General features: G+C 39.7%; 1 protein-coding gene across 2 annotated transcripts; it reads right to left on the reverse strand.

The window, feature by feature from the left end:
* Positions 1-1,352: 1,352 nt before the first annotated feature.
* On the reverse strand, positions 1,353-11,220 carry LOC139548163 (LIM/homeobox protein Lhx1). Of its 2 annotated transcripts, XM_071357614.1 has the most exons (6): positions 10,595-11,220; positions 10,206-10,454; positions 7,918-8,141; positions 7,010-7,287; positions 4,800-4,965; positions 1,353-3,233 (listed from the first exon to the last, which is right to left on the reverse strand). In XM_071357614.1, the coding sequence occupies exons 2-6, from the start codon at positions 10,373-10,375 to the stop codon at positions 2,854-2,856; spliced, it is 1,218 nt and encodes a 405-aa protein (XP_071213715.1). In that variant the 5' UTR covers positions 10,376-10,454; positions 10,595-11,220; the 3' UTR covers positions 1,353-2,853. The 2 variants fall into 2 exon arrangements, with proteins under 2 accessions (XP_071213715.1, XP_071213714.1); XM_071357613.1 differs by having other exon boundaries at positions 10,206-11,220.
* Positions 11,221-14,004: the final 2,784 nt, after the last annotated feature.

Genomic DNA, 14,004 nt, shown 5'->3' on the forward strand with positions numbered 1-14,004 from the left:
TAATTTCAATGCATTTCATTCCTTTGGTCATTATGTTTTATACACTGAAATAAATCAGAAGTATGAGAATGTTGCACTTCCAGTACTTGTTTTAAGTTATTTTGTTTCACTTTGTTATTGTTTGTTGATGTTTGTTTGTTTATATTTGTTTGTTTGTTTGTTTGTATGTGGTCTACATAAGGATTAGAACCCCCCTATAATACCAGGTAGCCTAGTGTTTGGCCAGTAACTGAAAGGTCATTGGTTCAAATCCCTGAGCCGGTCAAGGTGGAAAAATCTTCCGTTCTCCCTTGAGCAAGGCAGTTAACCCCAAACAACAACTGCTTCCCGTGTGCTGTGGATGTTGATTAAAGCAGCCCCCTGCACCTCTCTGATTCAGAGGGGTTGGGTTCAATTGGGAAGACACATTTCAGTTTAATGCATTCACTTGTGCAACTGACCAGGTATCTCTTCCTATGAGGTAGGATTACTAAAACTACAAGAGACCCAGATTCATAGTTTCTTCATCGTCACAGTTCTTCCATGACCCCAAGAAATGGAATAACTTCCAAGAGGTCAAAACCATTGCAAGTACTGTGGGAAAAGAAACGATTTCAGCATAATTTATCAATGAATTCTGTGGAATTACTGAAGAAGTCCCCGTTGTGTTGGCTGCTGTAACGTTGTCAACCATTTCTATTACAGGGATAACTCAAGTCAGCAAGATTTCCTTGTTATTCAAATCTCTGCAGTAATGCATATATGAATTGTTCTTATAAACAGAGAGAGACGCAAAATTGCAAGCACAATGTTCCATGCTCTGCTGTGATACTGGAGAAAATGTCCCTTCAGATTGGTGTGTGACGAGCACCGCCATACATAGCAACACATTGCATGGCATTAGTGTTATGGTGTGATTACAGTGCTAGTCAGCACGGCATCCAGTTGTTATGTGGTTATTACTGTGTGTGTGTGTGTGTGTGTGTGTGTGTGTGTGTGTGTGTGTGTGTGTGTGTGTGTGTGTGTGTGTGTGTGTGTGTGTGTGTGTGTGTGTGTGTGTGTGTGTGTGTGTGTGTGTGTGTGTGTGTGTGTGTGTGTGTGTCAAAAACAGCAGTTGACATTTCCATTCACTGTATGGATATGCAAATCAGATCAAACTGCTTACATTTAGTAAATACTATACTGCATCGTTTATTATCCTAAATCTGTTCAATTGACTTCAGTAAAGAGACACATAAACAGTTCCCTCATACTAAATTGAAAAGAACATATAAGAGAAATAACCCACACTTAAGTTGTATCATTTTTAAATATTAAATATATAAAATGCAGCTAAGGTAAAAGATGATCCGTCCAAAGAAAATGTGTTATCATTCAAGTTGTATATTTTCTAGTTTTATTAAAAACTCACAATTGTTTTCAACATGTTGTATTTATACAGTGAATGGTCTAATATGCACTGGAGGTCACATAAGCTTAGGTTTATTAGAACAATAACAGACATACCATGAGGGCTTGATATTTAAAGAAAGTAGCAGCTGCTAGCTGCATATTCGACCATTAATTTAATAGTTTGGATTTCCTTTGAAGACACAAAAATAAAACCTGTCTAAGTATGTTATATTAACAACTTTATGAATGTTTTTCAGCAGACGACAAAAATGAAGAAGTAAATTACTCCTTAGCATTTTTTAACTCAACATGTTCCGCAGATGATGGTGCAAAGCACTTTTACAGTATTTGTGCTATTTTTTATTTGGCAACTGTCTACTTTTTTTTAATGTTTTATTTGTTTTTGTAAACAACATCTTGTACAAACTAGCACAGTGAACCACAACCCCAGCAAACATGTTTGTCTTCATACAATATAAATAAAATCAATACAAAAGTTTGGTTAGTTGCTTGGAACATTTTATCTGGATCAAGAGAATCTAAAACATGGTTTGACACTTTTAACTCCTGAATTAAATATATTACGTAAACAGTTGACTGTTCTAAGTCCCTTTCAGACCCCCATTAAAATATTTTTAGAAGGTAGACTTCATTTAGCAACATTTCAAGTTCTGTTCAATTTAAATATAACTTTGCCTTTTGAAGGCCAACTTCTTCAGATTTGGTGGTTTGATTTTTTAACCAAGAAAAGGAAACTGTCCAGATGGAGAGAAAAAAATGTATTTCCCCTGGCCTTCAGAAATATATTTAGTGTCAAAAAGGTTGTTTAAGTGTCAATATGGCAGAGCCTTGAGAGGCAAAGAGGTCTGAGGAGCTTTTGAATAAATACAAGGGACACGTCTAGTGCCATAAATAGAGTCTGACGCCTTTCAGCCTTCTTCTAATGCCAGCGGCACAGGTTAGCGTTCAGACCAACCACCCTTCCTTCTTTTTTCTGTAAAGCTGTTGAGTCTTTGACAGTAGCTAATGATGTTTTTGTGGATGTGGGACATATTACTTGTTTTCAGAATGGTTGTTTTCCCAGTGGCGTGTGTTTGGAGGGGCGTCGCTGTGCTAGGCCACTGACAGGAGTCAGGAAGGGTCACAGCCATGGAGAGCAGGGGCCTGGGGCAGCCAAGGGCCCACAGGGTCAACAGTCACACACAGTCTTTTATGTGTGACGGTCTTTTTATTCGGGTTTAGAGAAAGAAGCAATCGAAACATCAACACAATACCAAGGTAAATGTTTACAACCACATTGTCCACGTTTTGTTTTTCGCCATATTTTTTTTCCCTGCAAAAAATATCATATGGGGAAATGAAATAATTAAATATGATTGACAAAAAATGATTTGACTGGTGTCCCTACCCCTGCCCTTACCCATGTCCACTCTCCTGTCCTCCCCTATTGAATCTCTTAATGGTACAGTCCGCTCTCTAGAGCTACCAGACGGTGCCCTCATTCATTTCCGAGGGTGCATGGGACAGGTGGTTGCCGTATCCGCTGCCATTGAGGGATAGTGAGGTAAAGGGCGGGCTGGGGCCGTACACCTCAGAGGAGATGCTGTGCATGGGCCCCGGGATGCCTGGCTCCGGGCTGGGTGAGTCCCCAGGGTGGTGGGACATGATGTCAGAATAGCGCTGCACCTCACTGGAGGGGTGGTGCCCGGGCAGGGGATGGTCCATACCACCTAGAGGGGTGCCTGTGGGGCCTGAGGAGGGCACAAAGGGGAGGTCTATGGGGGTCTGTGCCTGCGACGATGGAGGCCCCTGAGGAAAGAAGTCGTAGTTCCCTCCTGGACCGTAGTACTCGCTCTGATAATCTGCAGATCGACAAAAAATCTGGGTTAGCCTGGAAACAAATTATCTCAGAAATATTCAGGAATTCATTGAATATACATAGCCTGAAGTTGCATAAGGAGAAACCCTCGCCGAGGCACATTAGTCAAAGCATGTTACACTTAAATCAAAACTGCAATTGGGTGGGGAGGACAACGCAGCAGCAAAATTAATTAAAATGGGGACCATTTAATCAGAGATTTTACCATCTGAGATCCATTTCTTTATTTCAGCATAATACTATTAGGCCCACTGTACATCACAAAGGACCAGAGTCCACCACACACTATTGATATCCACAAAACATGATAGGAAAATTGAAATAAGGATGCACACTACAATCAAGAGAATTCTACATTATTACATTCAGAGGGCGTTGAAATGTTGCAAGTTCAATCCCCAAGGTGAAAAATCTGTGAACTGCCCAAAAACAGTGTCCTTTGAAAAGAAGATAAACATATTCGATTGACTTTGTGTATTAATCATTTTTCTAAATTCTTCGCAATTTAATGTGAGTTTATTTCTCAAATGCAAATACCCTCTACAAGCATCAACATTCTAAATATTCCTCAAAGAAACGCAAAGTGCATGTCACAACCAAATTTTCAAGCACCTTCCAGGGAAACAGAGGCAATCTTTGGTGTAAAGAGTAGGCCTACAAATGCACCGTTCTTGCATGTGAATGTCATCTTGTCAGGGAAAAGGTAAAGAAATTTCGGTCAGTGAGATAACGCTATGGCTTGGAGCCCTCTCGAACTAACCCATTGACCTAAATGATATGGATGTATTACTTATTAACGGACCCATTCCAGACAGGATCACAGAGAAGGCCGCGGGAATTTGGTAATGAGCATCTTCCCCTCTTAATACAGTTTGAATGTTGACGTAATATACCTGACATACAGAGAACAATATTAATAGTGTACTAGTAATTATTCATTCATATTTAATGACTCATTCAGGCATCTTGCATTAATTGTTATTGCGCGCTGTTTAGCTTACATAGACACCATATCAAGATCGATTCTCCATACTACTGTAATTGTTATTTTTATTGGCACTATTTGATTTATTTTTATTTCCTAGTTTGGACACATGGGTCAGATGATTGGAGTTTATAATCTGAGACAATACTTAAAGAGACACGTTATTTAAACATTGTAATTTAACAAACTCAATTTAGAATCACTTCAGACCTTTTTGTGGTGTTTTGGCACATGCATAGTCGTGCGTAATGGTTAATTATCTCCCATTGTAAATCACTTTTTTTAACACGTGAAGATTTGGCACAGCATCCTAACTAATCCATCTGTAGATAATGTCCATCCACACCGAAACATTTAAAAGCACTCCTCTCCGTGCAGGTCATATTCCAATGATGTGTGTTGTGCTCAACTGATAAGCCATGATAGTCATCAAAGGCGTCCTGGGGCAGCGCGACAAATGGAAACAGCACTTGATGGACACGTAAAATTATTCGACATTTCAGAAAAACATGTGAAACCGATAAACCCGCTGGGAAACGCAAGCCGTGTCATCACTCGTCTTACCTCCGTAGTAAGAGAAAGGACCGTTTGGAATTAATTCCCCTGGTTCCAGCCGGTCCACTAGCGTTCTCATTCTCCTCGGGCTCCGGAAGAACGCGTGCCGTCTCGCGCCCAGGGCGCTCAATTGCTTCATCCGTCGCTCTTTAGACCGCCGGTTCTGAAACCATACCTACGGAGCACACAAGTCAGCATAGAGCAACGTTAATGAAAATGAAATGGATTGGAAGAATTTAAGTGCACATATTACTTCTGGAGAGTTGGAGACAAAGAGAGGCTCACACCAAAGATTGCCTCTGTTTCCAAAATGACGTTTGACCACAAATCTCAATATATTAATTAAGATAAAGCATTGAATACACACATGATGTCAATGTGCAGAATCGAAATTGCATAGTTAGTCAAATAAAAACAAACACTTTACTTCACTACAGATCGAAAACCTTTTTTTGTAGAAATATCATTATAGATTGGTAGCCTATATCAAAAGTAGCCTAACTTTGATATCAGATCTATTCCAACAATATAAGCATTATGTATGGTGTCAGTTTGTTTAGAATTATCACTCCTTTACCGTTTTAATATCATTGCTTTGTTTATAGATCCGTGATCAACATCAAAGCAACACCTAGGGCTAGGCCACGCATAACCTGGGTGCCCTGTTTGTGCCCGTGCGCGCGCTGCCCTGCATGGTCAGGTTCGGTGCGTGGTGACGTGATGGAGTGAAGTCGTATGCAGGGACAAGATTACTACTAATTATCGTCACTCCAGACTCACAGATCTAACCTCAGTGTAATGATCTTTTAACCCTCCATTTAACCCGACTGAGGGGGCAGCAGCGGGAACCTTTAAAATCTCTAATTAATACTTAATAGGAGGGTTGTTACCGATTTATTAACCGGCTCCGCGAGGTTATTATTTCGTAATCTATATATCCACCCTTGAATTCCTTGTGCTAATTATGCTCTTCCCTGACGCTCTTATATATCCAACCTCGCCACTTTTATTAATCTCCATAAACCTTCTTCTTTTTTTTTCTTTTTTTACATGATATGCCGTTTAATCTTTTGTTAATAGTTGTCTACGTCCCGGCAGCACTAGCACCATCATGGAAGACTCAGCTGCGTTGACGCGCTTATTTGTGTCCACATAGGATTTATTTTTCTAACTTAGGTGACACGATACAGAGAGCAACTAAACTATTTGAAATCAGGGGTTCATCTTCAGTAGCCTCATTTTTAGTAGCCTAATTTTAAACTCTTGAAAATAGGCCACAAATAATGCCACCAGACAAAAAAGCCATCCTTATGATAGCCCTACTTTTTAGAATTATGTTGCGCAATTTGTCAAAATTAAACATGTCAAATAAATACCACTGGTAATAACAATAATAATAATAACGACAGCAACAACAACAACAACACTAAAATTGATACTAAAACTATGAATAATAATTGAGTTTGTTGTTATTGTTATTATTATATGTCAACATAAAGCATGCTTATTTCAAATGATTTACCCTATTTCAAATGATTTAGCCTAGACTAGACTGGGGGATAAGGAGGCATTTTTAATTCTCCTGAAACAGATTTATGCGTTTACACTTGACTGAAAATGGTCACAGCATGGCTAAATGTGGTCGCAAAACGTGATTGCACAGCGTTGCCAAGACTCCCATTGCTCTCACCAGTCTCAGTCCAGTTGGCGTGTTTACCCAGCCTGCACGCCAAGAATCAAAAATACCCATATAAATTACGCTTTCCAAATAAACCTCGAAGGCAGCCAATTTTTCGCTCGTTCAATTCAATGTGACCATGCAATTTCTAGGCAACCCCATCTTTAAGCGGGAAGGCAGATGAGAAAGGAGCGGAGTGATTGTGATGAAGCCTCACTGTTTGTGGTGAACTGTTGACACGGTGCCCAACATGGAGAAACAATTGCCAACCAAGACCCCACTCCACGTGCCCCCGCCATTTTTTTTGTTGATCAGGCGCTCAGAGAGATACTTTCCATAAAATATAAGCTGCTATATCATACGTTTTAATAAGTGAGTAACCATGAAAGCGCACACCGTGAGGGTCTCCCAGCTCCCCTCCTCTCACAACCGCCCGTTCCCTCTGCAATATACCGTCCTCATCCACTCTCATACCAATAAGACATTAGCTGTGTCAGGAATTATATTTACGTCATTATAGTGCATTTGTCATTGCCATTACCTGAATTACTCTCATGTTCAGCCCCGTCTCCTGCGCGAGCTGCTCCCTGATGTGTCTTGTGGGTTTGGGGGTGGCAGCGAAGGCCGCTTTCAGGGTCTCCAGTTGCTTTGCTTTGATGGTGGTTCGCGGTCCACGTCGTTTACCGCCAAGGTTTTCGCCATCGTTCTCATTACTACCCGTTTCTTTGTCCGACAAATTGGCTATTTCAGTGTCCTTTACATCGTCCTGTAACTGGTCTTGAGAATCTGGCGATAAACTTGGATCGCTACATGCTGTTACTGTAAAAACGAAAAAGTACACGAAAAGCTTAGACACACAGTCCATGTGTAACCCTATAAGTTCAATGAAATGAGGAATGTGAATGATTAATATTGCCCTGTTTGTGTAGGCCTATTTTGCCTTTTTAGGCATTTATGTAAAGCTTATTACACTATAGGCCTAATAATAACCTCTGCAGATTAAAATGATTTTTATGAACACTATTTGTCCATCAGTTACTTTTCAGCGACCAATTCATTAAATGTCATAAAATGGGCCTATAATAAAATCAATAGGTTTATGGGTCTACAATAGACATACAACCAAAGGCCGATAATTAACATCTATGCAAATAGAATTTGATATTTCGGCTCATAAATAGACCTCAAATCCAAATTAATCTCTAGCAATCTTGTGAAAATATAGGCTATGCAATTGCGCAAATCCTTATTTCAGTTTTTACCATAAAATAAAATAATTTAGGCGTCGGGCCTACAATATATGCAAGAGTACGGCAATTTTCTTCATCAAAACATTGAATTGATGCATGATCATTCAACATCAAACGATGGGTGGAACACGTCACATCCATCACAATTTAGTATCCATGCGCCCAAAATTATAAAGCCCATTTGGCCGTATAGGCCTACCTGAGAGAAGATTTGTGTCTTTCCCATTGCTATGGGTTAGATAATCTTCTTTGCAGACAAATTTGTTTTCGTCTATGATGTAGAGCTCCTCTCCCGTGGACAGCTGTTTGTTACACATCATGCAGGTGAAGCAGTTGAGATGAAACACTTTGCTCCTTGCCCTCCGGACCAAGTCGTTCGGGGAGATGCCCTGAGAACAGCCCGCGCACTTTGTCCCGAACCTCCTGTGAGGGGACACAGGAATAATGCATGATTATTCAAATGTTTTTAAGCACAAAAACAAACAATATATGTTAGTATACAACGATTTCATATTGAGAGTGTGAATAAATACATATTTTTTAAATAGAGGTCAGAGCTTGGTCAACACTGTTAAGAAAAGGTGTTATCTAGAGCCTAAAAAGGTTATTCGGTTGTCCCTATAGGATAACCCTTTGAATAACACTTTTTGGTTCCATGTAGAACCGTTTCGGTTGCAGGCTATGTTCAAAATATACAGGTTAAGACAAGAGGGTTCTAATACCCCATAACTCTTTGCAATTCACCGGACCAGCGTTGCTATTTAGAAACGGCGCTAGTAGTTATCAATGGAGTTGGTCACATTCATTTGTTTATTTTAGAACACTTCCGTATGGAATTACTTCGTTGTCTTAACCTTCCCTTCTTCAACCTAGGTTACAGACGGTTCTACATGGAACCCAAAAGAGTTCTACCTGGAGCCAAAAAGGGTTTTACCTGGAACCAGAAAGGGTTCTCCTATGGGGACAGCCGAAGAACCATTTTGGGAACTCTTTTTTCTAAGTGTATGAATAGGCCTGCTGGCTCCCTACAATGGTTCACGATGAGAATGATTCCATAATTGCCATATGTGGTCCTGTTCTATATTATTATGGTTGACTGTAATAGGCCCTGTCCTTATTTTATATTTCTGCATTCATTGTCAACGGAAAACTTGTCTTACTTTTCCCAATCCAAAATTATTTGTTCCATTATAAATATATTTTTGTGTAAATAAGATAATTGCCTAGAATTGCATTTTAAGCCTATTAAGACCTATTTGGATTTTTTTTAAATTGTGTTGTCAATTCCGCAATTTAGCTGATCATTATGACCAAAGAATATCATCATGTAATTACACAAAACAACAGGCCTAAATGTTGAACACGATTAGGCAATAATGTTCTCTAGGGTTTTGGGAAAATAAAGACTTATACACCATAATATACATTGCAATATACAAGTTATTACCTTAATGTGTAATGATCCTATGTTTGTTGATTGCAACATAAACTAATGTGTATTGAGATGGTGTACACTGACTGCAAGTCTGTGATTGCATTGTCTGCTTGTTTGATCTTTTAAAAAGGTTTATTATTTAAATCCACGTATCACATCCTTCTCACTGGAGCCGTGCAAACACAAGGGCCTGGGCAGATAGCTTTGCCACTGGCCCGAGACACACTTCCTCCACACTATTCTGATGAAGTATTGATTCTAGCCGCTTCTCTTCACCTCTACGCCATTATAAACAACGTGTGATTTCCTTCATACCCCATACAGAGGACGAGTACACACGCGTTTAATGTTGCTGTCCAGCTTTTAGCATAAGAATACAAATTAACATGCCTTTAATTACTGGCTGTCCTAATCAAAGCTTCCGAAGCACCACCTCCAAATCCACCTTCACACCTAGCACTTATTAGAAATTCTGGAGGAATTATTTATCTATTTGAACGATATTATACTTTTTTTTAACTGATATTTAGAGTGGTTCATGTATTAATAAATGCTATCTATAATACATTTCATTAAGTATTTAATCTTGAGTATGCCTATCATTTTGTATAAGCAAATGATAATGGTAAATGTTTTGATAGAAAAAGGCAGAAAAGTACTGTCTTCACAGTTGTCTAAAGTACAATTTGAAGGAATGAGGTGTAATTATCGTATGTCATTTATTTTAAAATTAGTTATAGGCTCTACTTTTGAGTTTATTAGTTCAGTAGTTAGAGATTCACCTCTGTTTTTTTTTGTTACACTAAACAAAAAACTGTGTTTATATGTTCATTGTTAGCCTATAATAAATGATATTGAAAATGTTTTGTATTTGAAATATATCCTTAGGAGTCTTTTTGGGGAAAATTGTGCATTTGACTAAGAACATTAGGATAGTAGTGTTTACTAAACAGAAACATAGCAAATGTTTATTCAAGACTGTACATTTCAAATAATAATTCCTGTAGTAAAGGACGAATGAAAGGGAGCAAGCTCCCACCGGTCAAGCTTACCTAAAGAAGTCGTTTTTGCAGTATAGTTTCCCCTCTCGAGAAAAGCATTTCTCTGTTAAATTGCATTTACACTCGCAACACTGTACGCACTTGACGTGCCACGCTCTGTCCAGAACATTGAGGAGAAACCTGTCCAGTATAGGCCTCTCGCACCCGGCACAGTGGACCATCGTCTTTGGATTTGCACCCACTCTGCAACCGTGGTCTGTTCAGCCTCCTGAGGTTGTGGTCGTCTCACTCACACTCTGACTTGAGCAGGAAACAAATCAACAACACACACGGATCATTGGATGTTTTGTATTTGTAATATTTGGTTCCTTATTCGCTCGGAGGTCCTGGATCAATGTGTTCACATAAACAGTCGATGGGTAGCCTGGTCGCTATCCTACCTCTTCTTCGCTCCTCTGAAGTGGTCAGCATGGAGGTTTATAGGATCCAAGTACAGGATGGAGACCGTTAGCCAGGATGCAATTCAGGATGGCGACCGTTAGCCAGGATGCGTCCTCCCGGGTGAGGTAGTGCCAAAGCCTTTGACGCCTCGAAAATCAGTCCTTTGGATCCTCTCCCATACACCCAACACACATCGGCTTAAATGAAGCCAACCAAATGGCAAAAATTATCAAGCCACCTCTGAAGATTGGTTATACTGCGAGCACCATAGCCTATCAGCAAGTATCCGTGGTCGTCAAAGTGAAGCATTGGCCGAAAAAGCTATGTGTGCCAGTCACTGTTGAAGACGCACATCTAACAAAATGGGTTTGGGGCAATACTGTCACACAACAAGACGCGCGTGCCTATAAATAATTCAATGTTCTTTGACATGACCGCTTATCCACTGTTGAGCACCCGATAAGAATCGAAACAATTAACCACCAAAATATTTCAAGGAAAAGTGGGTTTCCTCCTGCTCTGTTGGCTAGCTGTCCCCTCGAGCTCTCTTTTGGTAAATTATGCTAGTGATGGTAGGATGCGTGTGACATCTCCGTGTACAGTCTCTAGTACTCTGCATGTTCCTGAAAGCACACGAGCCAGCCTTATTCACAGGCTCGTGACGTCAGGCAGTGGAGAAGCCAATCAGCAGCGCGCCATGCAAGTAACCATTAGCAATCCCTTCAAAGCCAAGCCGGTGCATTCTGTACTATTTATGGGGAACTGAAGAAACCAATTGTCAAATATTCCCAGAAACGGTGATATGTTAGTGAATGTATGTGGACGGAAAGACGACGACCGTTGAGGTAAAAACAGCACAATCATCCGCTTATCAATTGTCTGCGGCGAGGGAATGGACATGAAGAATCATTTGATAAGGTAGATATGGGCATATTAACGTTCTCTCCGGATCCTGCATGGATCCTCCCCGTGGGCGAGAGAGAGCTAGTCTTCGTTTTAAAAACAGTAGCATGTCTATCTTACATTGATATAACAAAATGGGATGGAATGCATGCTTTTGTTGCTTTCTTCTTTCTTTTTTTGTGGAAAAATCTCATTTTGACTAAGTTTTAGCATATAGTATATAGGCTACAGAAGTGACTTGACTTTAACCATACAATAGGTTATTCAATTATCAATGAAAAGAGATAATTCATAGGTCTGCTTTCAGACTTATATTGACCGAATGGTTTTTATTAAAATGGGCAGCCTCTCCAATGTGCCAAGACGAATGTGGTGGTTCAGGATTAAAACGTTTTAGATTATAGTTTAGAGACAAATTCGCAATTATGTGTAAATTACCTATGGAAAATGAAATTGGCATGGGCAAGAAATCAGTATTTACCCAAAACAGGAATTATGTTTCACAATTCGAAATAATCAGAGATATAGGCTATGTCCTGGTGGCTGTTATAACTTTTTTCATCATATGCTTTTACTTGAAATCTTTTTCTTGACAGCTGCTTATAGCCTTCTTCTTACCTTTTATGCATGTTATCATTTATTTGCCATGATCATAATTTAATCACTATTTCAATCCACGTTGCCCACCAATACATCTCAGCAGTGCTGTACTCTCTTTGATCTTTTTGTGGAGCATGGGTGATGTGAAAGACGAAGAGGCTCAACAGTTTAGAGGTTGCTAGATTATTGTGACAGTTGCTGATTGCTTCAACACCTTAGGACGTTTAATTAAGGCCTTTCAATCCACTTACCAGTAGTGGAGCAAAAAACTTTACCTAGAAGCTTGCAGACTCCAAAATAGTTGGGGCTATGCATTATGTGGACCTATTGAAAACTCTGAAAGTATTTTAAGACTTTCAGAGTAAAAATAAATATTCATGTGTTTTACAGGACCAAAACTGCTCTTAATTTTTTAGGAATGTCTAAATGTTCTTACTATTGATGTGTTTTTAGTTAGGTTCATGGTGACTTCACATATCCAGCCATCACATTTCTTAGTTTTGCAATTGTTTTTAAATCATCCTTCATAGACCTGTCTTTAAAGCTCAATGGAAGTTGAATACTCTTTGAATCTTTTGAATTCTTGCTTTCACAAATGAACGTCTGTAAAATGATAGCTTAATAAATATAGTATTAATAGTAAAGAAGTTGTAATAGTTTTATTTGTGAAGTGTTGACACTAAATGCTTTGTGACTGATTGGATACTTTCAGACATTGGGATGGAAAGTGATGCCGTTCGCACTTGTCATGGGGTGACACCACAACAGGGAGCCATCATCCTAAAGGCCTCCTCTCCCACTCTCTCCTAGTCTATGAGATTACATTTCTTCATGACACCTAATCTTACATCATCACTATCTCACTTCTCTCTCTCTCTCACACGCGCTCACACGCGGTCACACGCACGCACGCACACTCGCACGCACGCACGCAAGCACACACACAAACACACACACACTCTGTTGGGCAGTGGTGGATTTTTGTGCAAACGTTACAGTCTGAAATCTGGAATCAATAGCACGCTTCCTCGTGCATATGGGTTACTTCTCTTGTAAAATGGAGGTGCAGGCAGGACAAGGCCGCGACCGGCCCCATACTATAAAAACATGGTGACAGCTGCGTCTGGGGAGTGCCTATTTTGACTGCGGCACCCTTTCGATGACATGTGTTGTCCCCGGGGAAGAATAACAGATAAGAGATAAACACACAACATCCTCGAGCCCTATCATCTCTCTCTCTCACACACACACAACATCCCCGCAACCTGGTATCTCCCTTTCTCTCTCTCTCTACGTGTGACTGTGAGAAATTTTAATTCATATGCTAAGCATCTGGTTACATTTCCATCAATAACTCACTGAGAGAGAGCTAATCTCAATCATGAGGCATCAAAGCCAAAGGAACTGAATAATACTAAGAATTGCTATAGATGGAAGGAAAGTAGTGTGGAAGTCCACCCCAAAAATTATTAGGCAACAACAAATTCCATCCCTTCTAGACAATTTCCTGGACAAAATGTTTCACTGTAATAGTGAACGTGTAAACTTAGTAGAAAACCTAAACAGTATATTTGACCTCTCAGCTTCCCTACCAAATCTAAAGATTTTAAGCAGACAACCTAAGAAAATTAACAACAATGACAAATGGTTTGATGAAGAATGCAAAAGCCTAAGAAAGAAATTGAGAAACCTATCCAACCAAAAACATAAGAGACCATGGAAACCTGAGCGCAAGCCTTCACTATGGTGAATCACTAAAACATTACAGAAATACACTATGGGAAAAAAAGGAACAGCACATCAGAAATCAGCTTAATGTAATTGAAGAATCCATAGGATCTAACCACTTCTGGGAAAATTGGAAAACTCAACAACAACAAAAACTACAACACAAAGAGCTATCTAT

The sequence above is a fragment of the Salvelinus alpinus genome, chromosome 21 (assembly GCF_045679555.1).
Source record: "Salvelinus alpinus chromosome 21, SLU_Salpinus.1, whole genome shotgun sequence".
Taxonomy (NCBI): domain Eukaryota; kingdom Metazoa; phylum Chordata; class Actinopteri; order Salmoniformes; family Salmonidae; genus Salvelinus; species Salvelinus alpinus.

Coding starts and splice junctions, on each gene's coding strand:
- LOC139548163 (XM_071357614.1), bottom strand. CDS start 10,375: ATGGTCCACTGTGCCGGGTGCGAGAGGCCTATACTGGACAGGTTTCTC. Junction 7,288..7,917: donor AGACACAAATCTTCTCTCAG/GTAGGCCTATAC, acceptor TCGTTTTTACAG/TAACAGCATGTAGCGATCCA. Junction 4,966..7,009: donor TGAACATGAGAGTAATTCAG/GTAATGGCAATG, acceptor TGTGCTCCGTAG/GTATGGTTTCAGAACCGGCG.